Source organism: Tursiops truncatus, chromosome 2, assembly GCF_011762595.2.
Source record: "Tursiops truncatus isolate mTurTru1 chromosome 2, mTurTru1.mat.Y, whole genome shotgun sequence".
NCBI lineage: Eukaryota > Metazoa > Chordata > Mammalia > Artiodactyla > Delphinidae > Tursiops > Tursiops truncatus.
This window is the reverse complement of record NC_047035.1, coordinates 83,990,458-84,013,039: the sequence shown is the minus strand read 5'-3', so window position 1 is coordinate 84,013,039 and position 22,582 is coordinate 83,990,458. Positions and strand designations below refer to the sequence as shown.

Sequence of the window (22,582 nt, the reverse complement as noted above, 5' to 3'; positions counted from 1 at the left end):
ACAATATAGGATGGGTTGAATAAATTTTGTACATCACTATGTTGAACTATTAGGTGGCCATTAAAAATCATATCTTTAAGAATATCTGATGACATAGGAAAAAATGCTCACAATTTAATCTTAGGTGAAAAAGTAGGACCCAAAATAACTGAAGTTTATTTTTTACCTACATATGTATATATGTAGGTTTTTTAATAGAGTAGTAAGAAAGAGGAATAGAAGGATGCAAACTTTCCTGGATGGAGGAATTATGAATGAATTTTAATTCTTTATACCATTCTGTATTTTCCAAACTTTCTACTATGATCATGTGTTATTTGATATATAATTATAACAAGCACTTTAAGAACAGAAGTGTGGGGCTTCCCTGGTGGTGCAGTGGTTGAGAGTCCGCCTGCTGATGCAGGGGACATGGGTTCGTGCCCCGGTCTGGGAAGATCCCACATGCCACAGAGCGGCTAGGCCCGTGAGCCATGGCCGCTGAGCCTGCGCGTCCGGAGTCTGTGCTCCGCAACGGGAGAGGCCACAGCAGTGAGAGGCCCGCATACCGCAAAAAAAAAAAAAAAAAAAAAAAAGAACAGAAGTGTGGGGGTTTTTTTGGCTGAGTTGGGTCTTCTTGCTTCACGCGGGCTTTCTCTAGTTGGGGCAAGAGGGGGCTACTCTTCGTTGCAGTGTGCAGGCTTCCCACTGCGGTGGCTTCTCTTGTTGCATAGCACAGGCTCTAGGCGCGTGGGCTTCAGTAGTTGCAGAACGCGGGCTCAGTAGTTGTGGCTCGCGTGCTGTAGAGGGCAGGCTAAGTAGCTGTGGCTCACGGGCTTAGTTGCTCCATGGCATGTGGGATCTTCCCGGGCCAGGGATCGAACCCGTGTCCCCTGCACTGGCAGGCGGATTCTTAACCACTGTGCCACCAGGGAAGTCCAAGAAGTATGCTTTTAAGGGAAATTTAGAAAACACTCAGAAGCAAGAAGAAAGTAAGATATTTCCCACAACGAAAGCTTTCTTACAATGTGTCTTCGGATTTCAATTCAGTTCTCATGATAAAATGGTAGCATCCCCCCAATACACCTTAATAATTTCAAGGGGACTTTAGAGAAACTGTACTTCAGGGAAGGGCATGGACTGGAATTTCAGACACTATGGAGAGATATTTTAAGGCAGGTATGTCTTTTCTGAGCATCAATATCTGCTCCAGTTTGCAAGCCTGGTGTTCCAGTTTACCTGGGCCTGGGGCCAGCTTTAACCCTGGGTAGAAAAGGGAGCACCCTGCATGGCCCACCACCCAAATCAGTGCTCTTAACCTCTGAGGGGATGTCCAGAGCCTCTTTGTGCCCAGGCCTTTTCTTTTTCAGATCTGCATTTTATTACATATTTGACTGACTTATGAATAAGTAATAAATTTGCACAGTTCAAAATCAAAAACATACAAAAGGGCATAAGAATAAAAAGTCTCTCTTCCATCCCCTCCCCTGGCCCCCAATTCCCCTCCTGGGAGGCAAACTGTGTTGACAGTTTCTGGTAATTCCTTCCAGACATATTTCTATGCCTTTTAAATACATGATTGTATTCATACTATGTGTCTAACTTGGTATGCTTTTTTTTTTCACTTACACACTAATGTTAAGGAATACTGTAAAAAGAGTAAAATGTTTTCTGAACATTAATAAATATTCTTCCTAAACATTCTTAATTACTCAAATATGCCATGGAAGGGAGATGGGTCATTTGGTTTCCTATTGCTGGAAATTTTGGACTTTCCCCCCCTAAGTCCCCTGAGTCTGTCCAGATGAAACTGTCCTCCTGGGTTCAGCCAGCAATTGTATTTGGTTTGGGACCTGATTAGCCATTGGCTCCCTGGGGACACAGAGCTCAAAGGTCAGGAGGAGGCCCAGGGCCCAAGCCAGAGGGAAGAGCGGGTGGTCCCTGGCCTTCAGGAGCTGGCTGTGTGGTCCAGGCCAGCAGAGGAGATATATTTAGCTGGGTCAGATGCTGCTGGCTGTATCATGACCCAGGAGGACTGTGCTATTGGTAAACAAACCACAATGGCCTGGCTTTCATTCAGTCCTCCTTTCTCGTCCCTTTCCCCACTTGCTGGCGGGGCAGGAGCTGTGAGAGGTGGAGGTGGGCACTGACCAGGGAGAGGGCTCATCTGGAGAGGCCACCGGCAAGGCACCCAGCAGAACTGTGTGGCCTTGTTCTCATGGCCCCACGTTTTTTTTTTTTTGTCAGTCCTCCTCCTGCCTTTCTTCATCCACCCTCCCCAACACAGCAGAGTGGGGCAGCCCAGGGAGCACCCCCTTCCTCCTCTGCCTCCACCCCCTTTTCCCTTTCTCCTTCTACCCATCAACCTGATTTGCCCTCAGTGCTCTGCTAAGTGAATAGAGTTCATTCATACAGTCATTCAACCAACTTCATTTATCCATTTATTTGGCCAGCAAATATTTTTTGAGGGCCTGAGATAAGCCAGGCTCAGTGCTGGGCACCAAAGACACAGCAATGAACAGGGAGGTGCTGGCTCTGACCCTTGTGGAGATTACACTCTAGTGAGGTTAGAGATAATCCAGTAACTAATTAGGTGCTGGTGAAAAATAATAGTGTTAAACAATAACCAACATTCACATAGTGCTTTAAATTACATAGGGACTTCCCTGGTGGTCCAGTGGGTAATACTCCGCACTCCCAATGCAGGGGGCCTGGATTCGATCCCTGGTTGGGGAACTAGATCCCGCATGCATGCCGCAACTAAGAGTCCACAGGCCGCAACTAAGACCTGGCACAACCAAACTAAATAAATATTTTAAAATAAATAAAGTATATGAGTCTTTCACCTGATAGCACATCTAATCCCAAGAATCTAAGAGATAGCTATGATTATCATTCCTGCTTTAAAGATGAAGAAATTGCAGCTCAGAGATATTAAATAACCTGGCCAAGGACTCACAGGATACGTGGAGCCCTGGTTCTTGAGCTCAGTCCCTCCGACCCCAAGCTCATGTCCCTCCTGAAAAAGAGGAGCCACTGGAACTGGATGGGAGCAGGTTTCTGGTGCAGCTCTTCATTTTACATTTGAGGAGACAGAGGCCCAGAGAGAAGAAAAGTGCCTTGTCTAAGACACAGACTTAAAACAGGACTGGAACCTCTGGATCCCAGCCCAGTGCTCGTTCTTTGCATCTGAACAGCAGTTCAATGTCCTGACCAGGGTATGAAGCCCTGGCAGATTTGGGGTGGCGGTAGTCATGGTAGGTCCGCCTCCTCCCCTCCCCTGCGCCCCCCCAGGCCCCCACCTCTGCTGCATAGTCCCTTTTGTGAGGAGAGAGCACAGAATGCCCTCCGCAGTCCCCATCCTCCCCTCGCCAGTGCCTGCTTCTTGCTGAGTGTGTGGGCTTTCGTTCAACAAACACAATGTGAGCACCTACTGTGTGAAGGCTCTGGGAAGCACCTCAAGGGCCCACAGTCCACTGGGAGGCCAACAACGAACACAGTGCCATCAGATCTGCAAGATAAAAAGCAGAGATGTCAGAGATGCGTAGCAGGGCCCCAAAGCCAGGCCTTGGTGGTCGGGTAGAGAAGGTTCAGAGAAGGCTTCCCGGAGGAGGGACATCTCAACTGAGTGCTGAAGTCTGAGTGATGAGTTAGCCAGGCCAGAGCTGGCAGGGAAGAGGCTTTCAGGGTGGGGGAATGGAGGGTGCAAGACAAAGCAAGAAGTCACCCTGCATGTTGCAGGCATTTTGCAGGCTTCTGTCAGGTCCGTACAAGTAGCCTGTGAGCAGGAACTTGGTCTCCCTTCCTTATGGAAACCTCCACGGGTGAGGACCTACTCCTGTGGATGGATGACTCGGTTACCCCACGTGAGCAGCTTTCACTGCCACAGACTCAGCATCCTCCCAGCCAGAGCCACCCTCCTGACCTGGCGTGGACATGACAGCCCCAGGAGGGGCTGTGCCTGGCAGGAGTCTTTGACTGCAGCAGGGGGGAAGCCGCAGGTGGGTACATTACTGTCCCCTTCTTCCCCCAGTCACCAGCACCCTCAGGTTGTTCCCAGGAGGGTCCAGCTCCCCTCCCGTGGGGATAGGGAGCACCACCCCATGAGACAGGCACAAACAGCCCTGCAACTTAGCACCCGGAGCAGGGAGGACTAGCAAGGGCACCGACCCTGCCCCTGACATGCCTGCCAAAGGGTGGCCCTTCCTCTGGTGTGTGTTTAGGGCCTGACCTCTCTCAGACCAACGGAGGGGCTGAGAGGGGGCAGCCCAGGGTGGGTCAGTACTGCCCCAGTCAGGCACGTGCTGGGTCTGCCCTCACCCCGGTGGCTCCCAGTCCCACATTCCTGGGCTGTGCACAGAAACATTCACTTTGAATATTAGCCCGAGGACGCGGCTTGGCACTCTCCCTTGGTGGTGACAGGTTTCCATGGGTCCTTTCCCTCCAAGGGGAAACGTGACATTGCGTTCATAAGGGGTGTCTCATTAAACCCGGTTCCCCATAGGTCCTCTGAGTTCCCGTGGGGCCCCAGAGCTGGGCAACGAGCTGGGCGACATTCAGTTCCTGCCTTGGGGAAGGGGGGGGGGCGTGCTGAGCCTAGTGGGGACAGATCTGCAAGCAGATCACGTCAATACGACGGGCTGGGCTCAAAACGGGAGGGGGGCGGGGGGGGGGGCACCAGCCAGCCCCAGCCCAGGTCCACAGCAGCTTATGCAGGCACAAGGCCGACGCTGAGTTCGGAAAGATGTGAGAGGGCTGGGCAAAGTGGTTAGCAGGGGGAAAAGAGTAGGAGCAAAGCCTTGGTGACCAAAAATAGCCCGAGGTGGGAGGAGACAGCAGGCAGGCGGCGGGATGGAGGGGCGTGGCGGGGGGAGCGCGAGGCCGAGGCGGGAGGGGAGAGCAGGCGCCGGGGGGCCGAGTTGCATTTTACATTTTGTAGGAAATAAATATCCGGGAGGGCACCAAACTGGGGAAGGCGGATCCCTTTGGAGGGCATGACTGTCGTCCAGGGAAAGAGGGTGAGCATTAGGGCGGGGGAGGTAGGACGGGACAGGGAGCCCCAAGGTCCGGTAAGGCAGCGGAACGCCTGAAGGTTTGAGGAAGCAGACTGGGCCCACGTTTAAGGTTTGGTGAGGGGAGCGCTCACCCCGGGCTCTACCTTCCTTGGGGGCGGGAAGGACCGGGGAGCCGCCGAGCCGGAGGGGCGCCTGCGGGCCAGGGTCCCCAGATGAAGCGGGAGGGGCGGGCACAGCAGGGGGAGGGCGCGGAAGCGCGTGGTGCCCTCTCCCTCTTGGAGGGGTTGGGCCGGTGACAGGAGAGCGGCGTGGTGGTGGAGCCTTCAGGGTGTGTTCGCTCTCCCTCACAGCCCAGGGAAATGCCCCGGACGGGCCTGAACCGGGAAGGGCAGGCCTGACGGGACTCTCCAAAGGCACCCGGGAAGGGAAGAGGAGAGCGGCCTCCACGGGCCCCTGGGCAGGGGTTGAGGGCCCAGGAACAGGGCAAGGAGGGCAGAGGGCAGGTGTGGTCAGAGGCTTTGGTCAGCCTCTTCTGACAGGCGCCAGATAAAGCAATCCTGCTTGGGGACTTCCCTGGCCCTCTTCCCTGGTGGTCCAGTGGTAAAGACTCCACGCTTCTACCGCAGGGGTCAGGGGTTCGATCCCTGGTCGGGGAACTGAGACCCTGCATGACGCATGGCGCAGCCAAAAAAAAAAAACAATCCTGCTCGGTTCCAGTTTCCACAGACACCATGCCATTTAAACACTCCAAACCTCGAGGCTTTTGAGAGTGAAAGTAATAATTACCTCAGGACAACAGGAGTAAACTAGGCCCCTCCTGGGCACACTGGGATATATGGTCACCCTAGCTATGGGGCAGGAGGCTGACCCTCCTGCTTTGAGCCTGGCCCTCAGGGACACTCTCCTTGTGACAGGGCCCCCCCAACCTGGCCCTGGAGCACCCTGACCCTCCTCAGAGCCAGGCCTGGGGAAAGACAGGGTCTCCGCCTTTTGAGGTCCATCTCCCCACACCCTTTGGTTCTCTGCCACCACTGTCTTCAGGGGAACGAGAGCCCTCAGAGGAACGTGGTCCTTCCTGGAACCCAGTGGGGGGCAACCTGGAGAACCCCTACGAGTCTGTCAGCCCTAGAAAGGTGCTCAGAGGCCGGAGTGGTGTTTGCCCACACGCCCCCAAACTGTTTACGCCCCCTCTCGGCAAAACCCTGGGGTTCCCCAGTCTCCTCCCTCCTGCCTGTCCCCCGTTTTCAACTGGCTGCCAGGCAACGTCCCCATGTTCCCTGCTCCTGCTTTTAGTTCATGCCTCCCCAGCACCTGCCCGTCTTGCGGCCTTCCCCTGCCACCAGCACAAGCCTCCTTAAGCCCAGACCTGAACACAACACTTGTCTGCTTGACAAGCAGACAAAACAAAAAGAACAAAAACAAACAAAGACCCTTTTGTGGGAGGAAAAACACATGAAAAAATTAAAACATCACCACAGAACTCAACTTCCCTACAAGGTAAAGTCTAACACTTCCTCCAAGAACTGACTCCAAGTGTACAATGGAGTTTTCCAGAACTATATATGAATTTGCCACAGAAGGAATGCAGAAACAGCTGAGAATCCAACTGCTTCTATTAAAGTCAGACATTAAAAATATAAAACAGGGGCTTCCCTGGTGGCGCAGTGGTTGAGAGTCCACCTGCCGATGCAGGGGACACGGGTTCGTGCCCCGGTCCGGGAAGATCCCACATGCTGCGGAGTGGCTGGGCCCGTGAGCCATGGCCACTGAGCCTGCGCATCCGGAGCCTGTGCTCCGCAACGGGAGAGGCCACAGCAGTGAGAGGCCCGCGTACCGCAAAAAAATACATAAATAAAAAATAAAACAATGCCACTCCTTTCACTAAATTTGTTCTGGAAAATAGAATCATTTTTCCTTTAAAATATGTTAACATATAATGGATTTATTTTTAAAATTTAATTGATAAATATGTTTTAAACTTCTCAATTCCTAGTACACTAAATGTTGTCAATCGCTATATCACACATCAACGAAAGCTCTTGGGGTCCTGAGACTCCTACTCCCTGCCCACACCTTCAGTTACCCCTTTGCTTCTCTCTCCTCTTAGCAGCCAACTTTCTTGAGAGCTACTTTCCTCCCACTAGCTTCTCAGCCCTACCTTGTGGTTTCCCACCACTGATCCTGAAACTGCTCTCACTGAGACCACTGAGGACTGCCTGGCATTTCATCCAGTGGACACTCCTGTGTCCTTGTTTTCCTTAGCATCTCAGCAGCGTGACCCTGGCTCGCGGAAAACCACGCTTTCCTGTTTCTCCTCCTGCCTCTCCAGCTGCTTGTTCCCAGCTCTTTTTTTTTTTTTTAAAGATGATGTTGGGGGTAGGAGTTTAGTTATTTATTTATTTATTTTTGCTGTGTTGGGTCTTCGTTTCTGTGCGAGGGCTTTCTCCAGTTGTGGCAAGCGGGGGCCACTCTTCATCGCGGTGCACGGGCCTCTCACTATCGCGGCCTTTCTTATTGCGGAGCACAGGCTCCAGATGCGCAGGCTCAGTAGTTGTGGCGCACGGGCCTAGTTGCTCCGCGGCATGTGGGATCCTCCCAGACCAGGGCTCGAACCCGTGTCCCCTGCATTAGCAGGCAGATTCTCAACCACTGCGCCACCAGGGAAGCCCTTCCCAACTCTTCTTGCTTCGCTCACCCCACCAGGGCTGGGGGGCCTCAGGGTTGGACTGGGCCTCGTTCTCTTTTCTCTCCACTCCCAGGTCTTCAAGGACCGTCTTGATGGGTGTGGCTCCCACACCTCTAACTCCAGCCCATAGTACTCTCCTGAGTCCCAGACCCCCGTATCCAGCTGCTCCTGAACATCCAGTGGATGCCACTGCCCCACAGGCCCCCGCAGGGCAGACACTCTCACACAGGACAGATCTCCACCTGCACCCTTTCCAGCTCTGCCTCTGCACCAGGAACCCTGGCCCTCTACCCTCGTCCTCACTCTCCTCATCAACCAGCCACAACCAATCCTGCCGACCTCACTCCCTAAATCGCTCTCAGATCCATCCTCCTGTCCATTCCCACTGCACCCCTCAGCTCAGGCCACCTCCCCTCTCCCTGGCCTTTGACCTTCCTCCTCAAATCTGACACAGCAGCCAGTATTCCTTTTTAAGCAGTCTCTTCCCCACTCAGAATCCACAGGGGCCCCCAGCGACGCAGGAGGAATGCCTCCTCCACAGCACAGCTCACCAGAGCAGCCAGCAGGATGAGGTCCTGCCACCTGTCCCGCCCCATGTCCCCTTCCCCATGCCACTCTGTCCCAGCTGGTCTGACCTTGCACCCACCTCTGGTACAAGTTGTTCCGTGCCTCTGATCACTAGAGACCCCCTCTCGGCCCCATCATTCTCTCCTCTGGAAAGCCTACCCTGACCTCCCTCAACCTCTCAGGGTCAAGAGCCCTTTCTAAGCTGAGTGCCCTATTCCCACCATGACACTTTTCCTGCTGAATGGTCACGATTCAAAGTTCCTTGAAGAGGAGGATTTCTTCTCTGCTCTATCCCCAGTGCCTAGATCAGTGCTTGGCACGTAGCAGCAGCTTAGTAAATACCTGCTGAATGAATGGCTTGAAGTATGCGAGCCCATGTGCAGCTGGCAAGCAACCTTCCGAACCCCCAGCGCCATTCATATAGAGCATGGCTCTGCTCTGAGCACCCAGACTAGTTGTCTGGCCCTACCGTGGCATAGGAGGCGGCTGTCCAGGGCTCCCTGCCACCCGCTGCCTCCTCCGGATGTGTTGTCCTGACCGAGCTCCCAGAAGAACCTGGCTGGACTCCACACTTTTCCCATCAATGGCCAAGACATGAGGCTGCCAACAAATGGGCACCCTCCCCAGGCACAAGGGCCACTCAGCTTGGTCGGAGCTGACCCTGCTGGGGACACCCAGACCAAACCAGGACACCAGCCACAAGAGGGACAGCAACACATACCACACAGCGTCCCAGTGTAAACTGAGTCTCAGAGGCTGAATACTTTTCTGGAGGTCACTGGGCAAGTGAGGGGTGGGCTGGATTGGAGCCGGGCTCTACTGCTGCAAAAGCCCTGCACCCATTCTGCAGGTTCAGGAGTAAAGGCTCAATCCACTGAGGGGCCACTCCCAGTTGAGGAGCCCAGGGCCAGACTGAGACCTTGAGGGCTGGGATTTGCACCTGGAGGGCCAGGGTGACGGAAGAGTAGCCAGGGGCAGGCAGATGGGGAACAAGCAGCAATCCACAGGGTGCCCGGCAACTCATCCCATCGTGGGCTTGAGTCCTGGTGGGTCAGGGTAACGGAGAAGGCACAGCCCACACCACAGGCACAGGAGGCAAGAATGAGCACCTAGACCTCGGAATTCAAAGGGCCACCAGGTCCTCCAGGCCTGCACTGTCAGCATGGTCTTACAAGTTGTCATCACCTTACCCTTCAAGCTCCTTTAACCCACATGGCTCCTTTAGCAGGAAGCCAGAGGTCCAGCCTCACTGTCAGGAAGAGGCAGCTGCTGACCCTGCAACTGGAGGAAGACCTGGTCTGAACTGCAAGCCCGGCAGCCCCTTCAAGGCAGCTGGGAGGAGACACCGGGTACCAAGTCGGTGGCAAGGACTCCTCACAGGGCTGCCAAGTAGAGCTGCCCAGGCTGAATTTGCATGCCTCAGCGGGGGCGTTCTTTGTGTGCACTAAGACATGAATCGCGATCACAGGAGCGATGTAACCTGGTAGTCCTGCCTGCTCAGCTGCCCCCTCTCTGGGACAGAGGCATGGGGATGAAGAGGGAGCCCTTTCCCCTCTTATGAGCCTTCCAGGGCTTCAGCACCTCACTCACCCCAACCCCCCATCTGAAGAAAGAATCACATTCCAGCACAGCACCGATAATGAGATCAGTTTATGGATTATAGTATGGGACAGACTGGGAAGGTGCCACGGCCTATACCGATGAGCTTCCCAGAAATAGACCAACAGACAGACAGGAGTGGCCCAGACAGACAGACAGAAGGACAGGGAAACAAAGCCAAATGGGTAAGAGGCCTAGGCCCAGCCTCAGCAGCTGTGTCTGGCCTCCAGATCCAGCTCTGCCCTGGGGACCTGGGGGATGAGCAGGGCTGGCAGGGGCCTCAGTTCTTGTAGGGCCCCCTCTCCTCACTCCCTCCTACCCTCACCAGCAAGCTGGGACCTTTGGCGGGTGTTGTTTCTGGGGCTAGGGAATGGTAGGTCTGGAGTGGGGGGCAGAGGGTCAAGGCTCTTGGAGGCTCCCCGGGGAGGTGGAGGCCTGGGTAGTATGGGGATAGCAGCAGCACTGGGGGGAATCTGGTCAGGCACCAGGCGCCTGGGGTGGGGCACCGCTCAGCAGGGCCCCTATATCTAGGGCAGGTCCCCCACCCTGCCCACCACACCAACATGGTGCAATAAATAAAGTTTCAAGTAGTAAGTCAGTGTCAGGTAGGAGATCTGGGGGCTGGCGGACAGGCAGGAGCTTAAGAGAGGCCCCTGTCGGCCCACCAAGTCTTCTCAGTGGGCTCCAGCTATATCAAGTCTGTCTGTGTGCACTGGAGTGGGGACCTGGCCCCTGTGTCCATGTAGGGGCTCAGCCCCTCAGACCAGTGCCAAAGCCTGCTCAGTGGGGCAGAAGCAGGGCAGCATGGTGCCTACAGCATCCACGATGGCTGCTAGGTGCTCGTCCTGTGCCTGGGGCCCACAGAGCTGCATGAAGTCTGCCAGGCGCAGCAAGTACTCAAGGTTGTGGCCAGAGAAGCCTCGGCAGGCCAGGATCTGCGTAGCGATGGCCTCCTCAGGCGCAGGGCCCAGGTAACCAGGGTTCTGCGGGGTGGCCACGTAGGCCAATGCCTTGAGTGGTTGGTCAGGGGTATCTTGAGGGTAGAAGGTGACCTCCTTGGTATCATAGCTGCCAAGCACTGCCTCCCGCACATTCAGGTACTTCAGGGCCTCATTCACCTGCTCACCTTGCACCTGGTACGCCACACCCCAAGTGCAGCCCTAGGAGAAAACATGGGCACTGGGGTCAGTCACACAGCTCCTTCTGGTCCCACCCCAGTACTGTGCTTGTAAGGGAGGCGGGCAGAGCGCTGGTGAGCCCTCTAGTAGCAATATATCAAGCCCTCATCCTCCCTTAACATGAGTTGGTAAGGTGGTCTAGCCCCAGAAAGAACAGAAATCCTACTCAGAGTATGGTCTGAGAAACAATGGCATCGCCTGTAAGCTTGTTAGGAATGAGTTTCAGGCCACTCTAAATCTTATTAAAATCTGTATTTTAACAAGATCCTCAGGTGATTCTTATGAGAAGCACTTAGCTAGACCCACCCTTCCCCTCAGCCAGCGGGGCATCTAATCTAGCCTGCAGCCAAGGAGCCACAGCTCTGTCTGTCTGCACCCCTCCACGCTGTGTCTCTTTCTTGACTCTGGCACTTACCTCGCGATCTTCAAGGAGGGTCACCACACGACCAGGCTGAGGAGGGAAGAGAGATTTTGAAAAACAACAAATTAGAAATGAGCTCTGCCATCATTGGTAGAGAAAACTCTTAGTATCCCTTCTGTCCCAGGCCTCAGAGAGCCCCACTCATCCAGGGGGATGATGCATAGATGTAACAGGAGTAGACACATGGCAGTGGCCCAGATTGATATTCAGAAATATTCATCAACACGGTGATCCACAGGATCAGCCTATAGCCATCACACAGTGACCCACTGGGCACACAAATTTAAGCCAAAATATGTAAGCAAGGTTTACATATTTCCCCCATCGGGACGGAGTCACCGTCTGCCCAGATAGACCCTGACATTCCAGGGCACCAGCGCGGTGCCCACTATCCTGTCCCCACCCCCGTCATTCACCCGGGCATGGGCAGGTGCTCACCATCTTGTCGCTGCCCCGATGGAAGGTGTCTCCCTGCCAGAAGCGGCGGCTGTAGCCGCGCACGAAGCCCACACGGCTGTCGCTGTAGGCGAAGTCGGGCCTCCACACCAGGGAGCCGTACCCGAAAATCCACAACGCTTGGGGGTCGCAGTCGTCCTGGGGGTGCTGCGAGGGGGGCGGTGAGGCGGGCGGGGTGTTCTGAGCTGCAGACTCCTGCTTCATGGTGCCGGACACAGGGACTGGCCTGGGCGGCCTCCGGGGCTGGTCTCCGACGCGGGCACGGAAGGACCACGGACGTACCCACCTAGCCTGGCACCGCTTGGCTGCTCCAGCTGCGCTGCCCGCTCCGAGGTCCCCTTTAAACCCTCCGGCCGGAAAGCCCCACCCACCGCGGCCAGCTGCCGCGGTTATTGGGGCGGGGCAAATTCCATTTTGGCCAATCACCTTAGGATTTTGCTGCCAGGTTGACCGCGCCGCCCCCTGAATGGGTGACTGCGCGTCCTGCGCTGGGCCCAGCGCGCCTGCTGATTGGTTCGGCTCCACCTCCGTAGCAAACCTGGCAGGAGTGATGCAACGGCTGGGGAGGTTTCCCCAGCTCAGCCGTGCAGCAAGGACGCGCGAGATTGCGTCAGGCGGCCGGCAGTGGGTACGGAGGAGGGCACCGGTCGTCTCCCCATCAGCCCCTTTACGGCCTGGGCCCTTCAAGAACCATGGCGGGCCGGCCCCAGGAGGGTGTCTCTCAAGCAGTCCTGCCAGTGCACCTGGCCGAGTCACTGCCACCCCAGGCAGCACGGACTCTTTACCAGGTCCAGTGCAGGACACGTCCAGAAGGAGGGCTCTGGGCGGCGTAAATGACCGTCTCTGGGGTTTCGTCCGGGAGCACGAACTCTGGAGAAGCGTCCGAGGCACCTCCGCCTTCCGCACAGGTGGCTCACGCTGTTGGCGCGCGTGAGCAAATGGAGAAACTGAGTCACGGGGCTCACAAGGTGTTCTGCGGAAGCTGAGAGACTGAGTCAGACCGATCGGTCAGAGCTTGCGGGTCACGTGAGGGCTACGCCCCAGGCCAGGTGTGGGACTTCCTGAGCCCAAATAGGCTCCGCGAAAAGCCGGTCAGAGTGCTTGGAACTGCCGTTGTCACTTTGGCAGTGGTGTCCCGACCTGCGGAGAGAAGCCATAAAGACAGGAAAGTCAGGTCAGTCCTGCCCCAAGGCGATGGGTTTCGTTCTGCCTGGACAGGAGAGTTTTGCAACAATGGTTGGGTTAATCTTAGGCACTGAGGCTCTGGAAGTGGAGAGCAAGGAGGGCCCGATTAAGGCCCCCCAGAGGGCTGTGAGCAGCTACCGGCCTTCGCCCTTGGCTACTGGCTTCCCAACCCACAGAGGGTCCGCAGGTCGCCTGGGGTTGACCCCCTAAGCAGCAGCCAGGGGAAAGGGAAACAGAGGCAGCAGAAGGCCTCGCAGAACTGGCTCCGAGGGACTGCTGCTTAGGTCAGGGGACTGTTGATGAGAAATAGGGAGAGCCCTCTGGCAGGGAAAAGGGGCAGTATTGCTTCTCATTCGATTCTAATTAGATATTTAAACTAAAAATTATCTGCACACTTAAAGTAATCATTCCAAAGGTGCCTAAGATATAATCTCCAGCAGGAATGTTTCACTATGTTGTGTATAGTATGAAGCTAGATCTTTAAAAACAAGTTATACATTAATATTAGTAAAAGAAATAATATGGAATAATATACATAAACTGTTAGCAGAGCCTGTCACCAGAGGAGGACTTTCCATATTAAATGTAAATATTTATGGAAAAGTGGGTTTCTTACAAGGAGCATGAATTACTTTTCCCACTGGAAAAAATTACAGGCAAATGGTTGTTTCTGGTTATTCCTTTCTCCTTCCCTCCATTCCCCATGTTCACTCTCCCCTCTTCTCCTCTCTCTATCCTGTCTCCTTTAGTCCACCTCCTTTGCTGCTTAGGGAAAATATCCCCCCTCCATCTACCACCTTTGATAGTGGCGTGGGAGGTGAGAAACTGGTACTAACACATTGCTGAAAGTATCTGAATTGGCACAAACAAGCCTTTGAAAAAGCAGCTTGGTGATACAAATCAAGAATCATAAAATGTCCCTGCCCTTTGACCCAATACTTCCACTCCATGAAATTATTCAAAATATGGGAAAAGCCATATTCCTCAAGATTTTTCAATGCATTGTTACTTATTATAGCTAAAACAAAAGAAGAAATGCTACTTAAATATCAAAAAATAGCTAAATGTTTAAGTAAATTATCCACATGGTGGAGAAGTACACACACACGTATACACGACTTTAAAATCCTGCAATAAATGAGTAGTTACATAAATTTGATATAGACATAAAATTAAATCTGTGCAGTCATTAGAAACAATTATGTATGACTACTTATTGACTTGGAAACCTATCTATGATGCATATATAATTAAGTGAAAAACAAATTATAAAATAACCTAAAATAACTTTTTAAACTTAAAAAGTATATATGTGTTTATTTCCAAAAAAAAAAAATCTAGAAGAACATATAAAAATGCTCAGTGATTATCTCTGGGTAGTAGGACTACTGAGACTTGCACTTTCTTTTTTATACCAATTCAGACTGGGAATTTTTTAAGAGAACATAAACCACTTATATTTAGGAAAAACAGTTTAAAGTAAAAATCCATTAGGAAAACAATGTAGTGAACATGCTTATGATTGCATAGTAAGACAAAAATGCAAAACAGGAACTATCACATGCACTATGATTAAAACGATTGGGATTTCCCTGGTAGCACAGTAGTTAAGAATCCGCCTGCCAATGCAGGGGACACGAGTTCGAGCCCTGGTCCGGGAAGATCCCACATGCTGTGGAGTAGCTGAGCCCATGCACCACAACTACTGAGCCTGCATTCTGGAGCCTCGCGAGCCACAACTGCTGAGCCTGCGTGCCGCAACTACTGAAGCCCAAGCGCCTAGAGCCTGTACTCTGCGACGAGAGAAACCACCGCAATGAGAAGCACGCACACCACAACGAAGAGTAGCCCCCACTCGCCACAACTAGAGAAAAGCCCTCGTGCAGCAACGAAGACCCAATGCAGCCATAAATAAATAAATAAATAATTTTTTTAAAAAAAGATTAAAAAAACAAAATTCATGAGGAAAAAGATGGGGCATCATATACTAATGAGAGATGGATTGGGGGATGGTGATTCTTTTCTCTATTTTGCAAGGCTTATGAATTGTAATTTTTAACAATAAAGAGTTACTTTTAAAGAGTAGTTAATGGTTCTTGGTGGCTCAGGGGCAGATAGCATATCAGAATCACCTGGGCAACATCTTCAAGATGCCCATTCTCTGACTTCCTCCCAGCTAGACCAAAGCCCCTGGTTTAAATAACTCCTTTAGTGAGGTCATCAGTAACCAGCTCTTGCTCCAGGCAGAGTTAGGCACTCCTTCCTCTGTGCTCCCAGACCCCTTACCTCACTTCTGTCCCTTCCACTTCATGCTTATAAGAGAAACATTTATCGAGTGCTTACCATGAGCTAGGCAGTTCGCTAAGTGCTTTTACATCCATTCTAATTATAAACTTCTCCGCTGCTTTGTGAGGTAAATATCATTTCACAGATGAGCAGACTGGAACAAAGGAAATTTAGGTAACCTGCCACAGTGACACAGCAGCAAGTTGTATAGCCTGGGGCCCAAGGCAGGCAGTCCAACCCCAGAGCCTCCTTGTTGATGAGCATTTGACGTCCTACCTCCCACGAACTTGAGAGCTCCCAGAGAGCAGACTTCATCTTTGAAGGCCCCGGGGAACCAACACAGTCCTGGCTCATGGAAGGTTCTCTGCAAAGGTAGGTAGAAGAAGTAAAGCTCTTGGAAAAGGCCAGGGCACCCTGGGGTTCAGAGGAGGAGGAATCCTGCGAGACAAGGGCTCAACCTTGACCCTCTCAAAATAGGAATCTGCACAAAAGTTGGCCCTGAGGTCTTGGCCACCTTCCCAGGAACTTGTCTCACCTGTTCCCATTCCTTGCTTATCTTTGCCAACATCTATCTCCTTCCCTCCCCGTGGGACACTCCCAGGTAGTAAACCACCCACCTCAGCCAGTTCCTCTCCAACATCAGCAGCAACCATCCCATCTTTCCTCCTAAAATCCCCTCAGGGAGGGGCTGCAGGTGTCATGCCCACAGAGGTGCCAGCTCACAAGAGGTGATGAGAGTATCATTTCCACCTTGCAGAGTTGCACATGATGTACACATGGCGTCTTCCTTCTGTGAAACTTTCCCAAATTAATCTTTCCTATTGTCCCTTCAGGTGGTCACTTCTAATTTCCTTATGATCTGTTCCTCCTCATTCCAGTCACTGTAATCAACTCCTGGTGTTAGTGGGAACCACTGTCTGAAACAAGGGAAGGGTGCATTTTAGGAGCCAGGGGATCATGCGAATTTGTTAAGCTAAACGTTGAAGTTGCTTCATGAAGCTGCTGATTCCAGAGGGATGAAAACCTTCTCAGACATGGGCTCTAAGCCCAGCTTGTCCAGATTTGAGCCTAGTTCCACCTTATACCATCTGGGTGACCCCAGGCACCCTGTCTCTGGTCCTCAGTTTTCTTAACTGTCAAATTGGGAATAACAGTACCTACTTTGTAGGTTCTGATGAGGATTGAAGGAAACAAAACCTTAGCCAGCACCTGGCATGTGTGAGCACTCAATACATGTTTCTCCATATTATTTTTACTCCAAATGTTTCACTTTCCTTTTTATCCAGGGTATTACCATGGTCTAAGGTGATATGGTGATTTATAGTAAGTATATATTTGGGTTTTGTTATATCATTTTTAATAAGCAAGTAATCTAGTAGTAAATTGTGTTCCTGAGTTCTATGATCCATTCTAGCAAATTAATCTAACCCAAAGAGAGGGTCATAGGAACCTGTGATCTACAGCCATTCAGTTAGAAGGACAGGAAACACCTGGACTTGCAATCGGCATCTGAAGTGGGGGCAGTCTTGTGGGATTGATCTGTGGAATCTGATGCTATCTCCAGGCAGATAGTGCCAGGCTTGAGTTAAATTGTAGGACACGGAGCTGATGTTGCTGAATTGTTTGCTGTGTGGAAAACCCCCAGGTCTGGTATCAGAAATGACGTAGTGCTGGTAGGGGATTGAGAGTGGAGGAGATGCACAGAAGAGCATGTTTTCCTTTGCCTGACCTCTCAGTCTGACACAGCTCAGAAGAACCGAGTGGGTCAGGAAAGTGACCAGGGTATTTTTTTTTTGAGTATTAAACATTTTATTCAATTTCTTTTTTAATATTTATTTATTTATTTTTGGCTGCATTGGGTCTTAGTCGCAGCACGCGGGGTCTTTTGTTGCAGCACGCGGGCTTCTCTCTAGTTGTGGCTTGAGTAGTTGGCTCAGTAGTTGCTGCATGTGGGCTCAGTTGCCCGGCAGCACGTGGAATCTGAGTTCCCGGACCAGGGATCGAACTCGCGTCCCCTGCATTGGCAGGCAGATTCTTAACCACTAGACCACCAGGGAAGTCCCCCAGGGTAAGTATTTTTGATTCGGTGGTGGAAACCTACAGCTCTCTCACCCTCCATTCTTTTTTTTTTTTTTTTTTTTAACATCTTTATTGGGGTATAATTGCTTTACGTCACCCTCCATTCTTACCATACAATTCACAGATTGTACCAGCAAATAGGATGTTAAATGAGAGTTTTTAAAAGGCAGAATAGGTGATAGTGTGCCCCGAGCACACTATTTTTTTAATTGAAGTATAGTTAATTTGCAATATTGTTTTAGTTTCAGGCGTACAACAAAGTAATTCAGTTTTATTTATGTGTATATATATATATCTCAGATTATTTTCCATTATAGGTTATTACAAGATACTGAATATAGTTCCTTGTGCTATACAGTAAATCCTTGTTGGTTACCTATTTTATGTATAGTAGTTTGTATCTTTTAATCCCATACTCCTAATTTCTCTTCTTTCCCCTTAGGTAACCATAAGTTTGTTTTCTATGTCTGTGAGTCTGTTTCTGTTTTGTATATAGATTCATTTATATTATTTTTTATATTCCACATATAAGTGATATCATATAATATGTCTTTCTCTATCTGACTTACTTAGTATGATAATGTCTAGGTCCATCCATGTTGCTGCAAATGGCAATATTGCATTCTCTTTATGGCTATTAAGCCATTGTGTTATATATATGTATATATCTCACATCTTCTTAAACCAGTTGTCTGTTGATGGGCACTTGGGTTGTTTCCATGTCTTAGCTATTATAAATAGAGCTGCTATGTACATTGGAGTGCATGTATCCTTTTGAATTACAGTTTTAGTTTTTTCCGGATATATGCCCAGGAGTGGGATTGCTGGATCATATGGTAGCTCTATTTTTAGTTTTTTAAGGAACTTCCACACTGTTTTCCATAGTGGCTGCACCAATCTACATTGCCACCCACAGTGTAGGAGGGTTTCCTTTGCTCCACACCCTCTCCAGCATTTATTTGTAGACTTTTTGATGATGGCCATTCTGACCAGTGTGAGGTGATACCTCATTGAGGTTTTGATTTGCATTTCTCTAATAATTAGTGACGTTGAGCATCTTTTCATGTGCTTGTTGGCCATCTGTATATCTTCTTTGGAAAAATGTCTATTTAGGTCTTCTGCCCATTTATTGTTTGGGTCATTTGGTTTCTTGATATTGTGTTATATGAGCTGTTTGTATATTTTAGATATTAACCCTTTGGCAGTTGCACTATTTGCAAATATTTTCTCCCCTTCCATAGGTTGTCTTTTTGTTTTGTTGATGGTTTCCCTTGCTGTGCAGCAGCTTTTTATAAATTTTTTTTTTTTTTTTTTTTTTTTTTTTTGGCTGTGTTGGGTCTTCGTTGCTGTGCGCAGGCTTTCCCTAGTTGCGGTCAGCAGGGGCTACTCTTCGTTGCAGTGCGTGGGCTTCTCATTGTGGTGGCTTCTCTTGTTGTGGAGCACAGGCTCTAGGCTCATGGGCTTCAGTAGTTGTGGCATGCAGGCTTCACTAGTTGTGGTTCATGGACTCTAGAACGCAGGCTCAGTAGTTGTGGAGCACGGGCTGAGTTGCTCCATGGCATGTGGGATATTCCCAGACCAGGAATCGAACCCGTGTCCCCTGCACTGGCAGGCAGATTCTTAACCACTACGCCACCAGGGAAGTCCCTGCAAAAGCTTTTAAGTTTGATTAGGTTCCATTTGTTTATGTTTGCTTTTATTTCTTTTGCCTTTGGAGACGTGATCTAAGAAAATATTGCTATCATTTATGTCTGAGAATGTTTTGCCTATGTTCTCTTCTAGTTTTATGATGTCATGTTTTATATTTAGGTCTTTAAACCATTTTGAGTTTATTTTTGTATATGGTGTGAAGCAGTATTCTAATTTCATTGATTTTTTTAAAAATTTATTTATTTGGCTGCATCAGGTCTTAATTGTGGGATCTTCATTGCGGCACACGGGCTTCTCTCTAGTCGTGGCATGCAGACTCCAGAGCATATGGGCTCGGTAGTTGTGGCATGCGGGCTCTCTAGTCATGGCACATGGGCTCTAGAGCATGCAGGCTTGGTTGCTCCATGACATGTGGGATCTTAGTTCCCCAACCAGAGATTGAACCTGCATCCCCTGCATTGGAAGACAGATACTTAACCAGTGGACCACCAGGGAAGTCCCTAATTTCATTGATTTATATGTGGTTGTCCAGCCTTCCCAACACCACTCACTGAAGAGACTGTCTTTTCTCCAGTGTATATTCTTGCCTCCTTTGTCATACATTAATTGACCGTAGGTGTGTGGGTTTATTTCTGGGCCCTCTTTTCTGTTCCACTGATCTACATGTCTGTTTTTGTGCCAAAACCATGCTGTTTTGATTACTGTAGCTTTGTAGTATTGTTTGAAGTCTGGGAGGGTTATGCCTCCAGCTTTGTTCTTTTTTCCTCAGGATTGCTTTGGCAATTCTGGGTCTTTTGTGATTCCATATAAATTTTAGGATTACTTGTTCTAGTTCTGTGAAAAATGTTACTTTGATAGGGATCACATTAAATCTGTAGATTGCTTTGGGTAGTACGGCCATTTTAATAATATTAATTCTTCCAATCCAAGAGCACAGGATATCTTTCCATTTCTTTGAATCATCTTCAATTTCCTTTATCAATGTTTTATAGTTTTCAGCATATAGGTCTTTCACCTCCTTAGTTAAGTTTATTCCTAGGTATTTTTTTTAAGTACCTTATATTTATTTATTTATGGCTGTGTTGGGTCTTCGTTGTTGCACGCAGGCTTTCTCTAGTTGCGGCGAGCAGGGGCTACTCTTCGTTGCAGTGCGTGGACTTCTCACTGCGATGGCTTCTCTTGTTGCGGAGCACGGGCTCTAGGTGCGTGGGCTTCACTAGTTGTGGCACACGGGCTATAGATCACAGGCTCAGCTAGTTGTGGCGCACGGGCTTAGTTGTTCTGTGGCATGTGGGATCTTCCCAGACCAGGGCTCGAACCTGTATCCCCTGCGTTGGCAGGTGGATTCTTAACCACTGCACCACCAGGGAAGTTCAATTCCTAGGTATTTTTTTGACACAATTTTAAAGAGGACTTTTTTTTAACTTTCCCTTTCTGATATTTCATTGTTAGTGTAAAGAAATCCGAGCACACTATTAATAGAAGAGTTGCTTGAGCAAAGAGAGGGATTTTCTTTGTATGCTTGGGGGGATTGGTAAAATAAACAAACAAATAAATAAAACAATCCCCATCTATGAGGAGCTATATCTCCTGCAAACCACTGAGAAATAAATGTATCCTCAGGTCCTTGGCCCATGTGCAAAAGGGACATAGGTCTCACCAATGCTCTGGCAAAAGTATGGGAGGGAGTAGCTGAATGCCTTGATACAGTCCACCTCAGAAGAGGGAGAGAAGAGAAGACAGCTGCTCTGCTGGTTATACCAACTGAATCCAGAGCCAAGCGGGGGAAGACTACTTGGTCCCCTGCCCACGAAAGCAGGGGCCGTAAGGGTTCACTCACGTCCTGGCAGAGGGGTGCATGGGATAGTGGGAAAATCTGGCTCCTTGCCCATTTCTAGTTGCCGAGGAGGGAGGAAGACACAGCTGATAGGGCGCCCTGACCTCAGGCCTGGTCCTGGAAGGCGAGGGGCCAGGGCTCCAACAGAGCATTGGGATGGTGGGGCCCCTCTCCCAATTCCAGAGAGAAAGAAAGGCGTAGTCTGTGGGGGCAGGAAGTGGCTGGCTCCGGGCTGAGAACTGCAGTCGGGGGCACTTCAGTGGAGTGACAGGGCTGCACAGAGGGGAGACCCATGGAGTCAAAGTCGAACATCAGACCCCACAGAAATGCTGGAGTGTGGTAGGACCTGGCTTTAGAAGAGAACCTAGAAAAACAGCCCATGTGGAGAAGTATGACTGCACAAAATGGGCCTGACTGTGGAGGCAGACTCTGAGAGCCAGAGGTAAAGCCCCTTAAATGACAGCAGCTAGGACACCACCCCCGGGGGCCTACTGCAAATGGGCAGATCCCAGAACCTTTTGGATCTCTTTTATCAGAGAGTTAGAAGAGGACGCCCTGAGTGAAGGGAGTCACTGGTGGAGGTGAAACTGAACAGTCCAGGCATAGTAGGACGGGCCTGGCCCAGACATCTGCCCCTGTGGGAAAGGGAAAACAATCCTCCGACAGGTGCAGTGGCACGCACCTGTCTGCCTACCCCCAGGGCCTTCTTTGCCTCCAACCTGAGTCAGGAGGAGGGATCACTGGAGATAGACAGCTGGCCATGCCTGGCAGGGCTCTGGCTCTGCCCTGCAGGGGGTGCCATGACACAGGACAGCCTTGGGCCCAGAGCCGACCTGTTGCTAAATCCAGACTCCTGAGATGCTAGTTACCCTGTGTCTGACTGTAGCCGCAGCTGGCTTTTCTTGGACCCTGCATCATGGCCTGAGAGGGTCTTTGGGGATAAAGGGAACGTGCTGAGCCCACTAGGGCCAAAAGCCACTTGTGGCGGATCTCCAAGGGGATGGGGACTCTTGAGGACTTGGGGTCCTGCTGTCACTTCCCACAGCCTGGGTCTCCCTTCCACTACTCCCCACATCAGAGGAGGTTGACCTAGACAAGTGGTGCTCCTTAAAGACAGGGACACAAAGAGAAGAAAGGGTGGAGGCAAGCCGGCATCTCAGCTGCCTTCTTGGTCCTAGGGCTACTGCTGGGACTATCCGGCCAGACTCCAAGCTCCTCTCTAGCCCACCCCTATCTTGTGAGCTGGACTGTGAAAGCTCCCGAAAGTGGTTTGCTGGCATAAATATAAGGATTAAACAACCTGTGGGGGGGGGGGACTCGTTGCTCACAAACTGTTTTTCATACACTAACTCATTTCAACCTCATAGTAATATGCAAGAAGTATTATGATCCTCTGAGAGGTTAAAGATAATTAACTAGACGGCCAGCTTCCTTGGGCAGAGACCATGTTTCATCGCCAATGCCTGACATAATAAAAGGTGCTCAATCAGTGCGAAAAGAATGAAGAAATGGATGGACTTGTCCCAGGTCACCTAGCAATGAGAGGTGGTGCTGGAAGGGAGCTTCAGCCTCCCAACTCAAACCCGGTTCCCTTCCATTCAAGGTGAGGGCTGGGATGAGAGGGCGCAGAGGACCGCGAGGTGG

General features: G+C 50.7%; 1 protein-coding gene across 1 annotated transcript; it reads right to left on the bottom strand.

Annotated features, from left to right (window-relative positions):
- Positions 1-9,882: 9,882 nt before the first annotated feature.
- On the bottom strand, positions 9,883-12,446 carry CHAC1 (ChaC glutathione specific gamma-glutamylcyclotransferase 1). Its single transcript, XM_004318547.4, has 3 exons — positions 11,884-12,446; positions 11,440-11,475; positions 9,883-11,006 (listed from the first exon to the last, which is right to left on the bottom strand). The coding sequence occupies exons 1-3, from the start codon at positions 12,103-12,105 to the stop codon at positions 10,605-10,607; spliced, it is 660 nt and encodes a 219-aa protein (XP_004318595.1). The 5' UTR covers positions 12,106-12,446; the 3' UTR covers positions 9,883-10,604.
- Between the last annotated feature and the right edge of the window lie 10,136 nt (positions 12,447-22,582).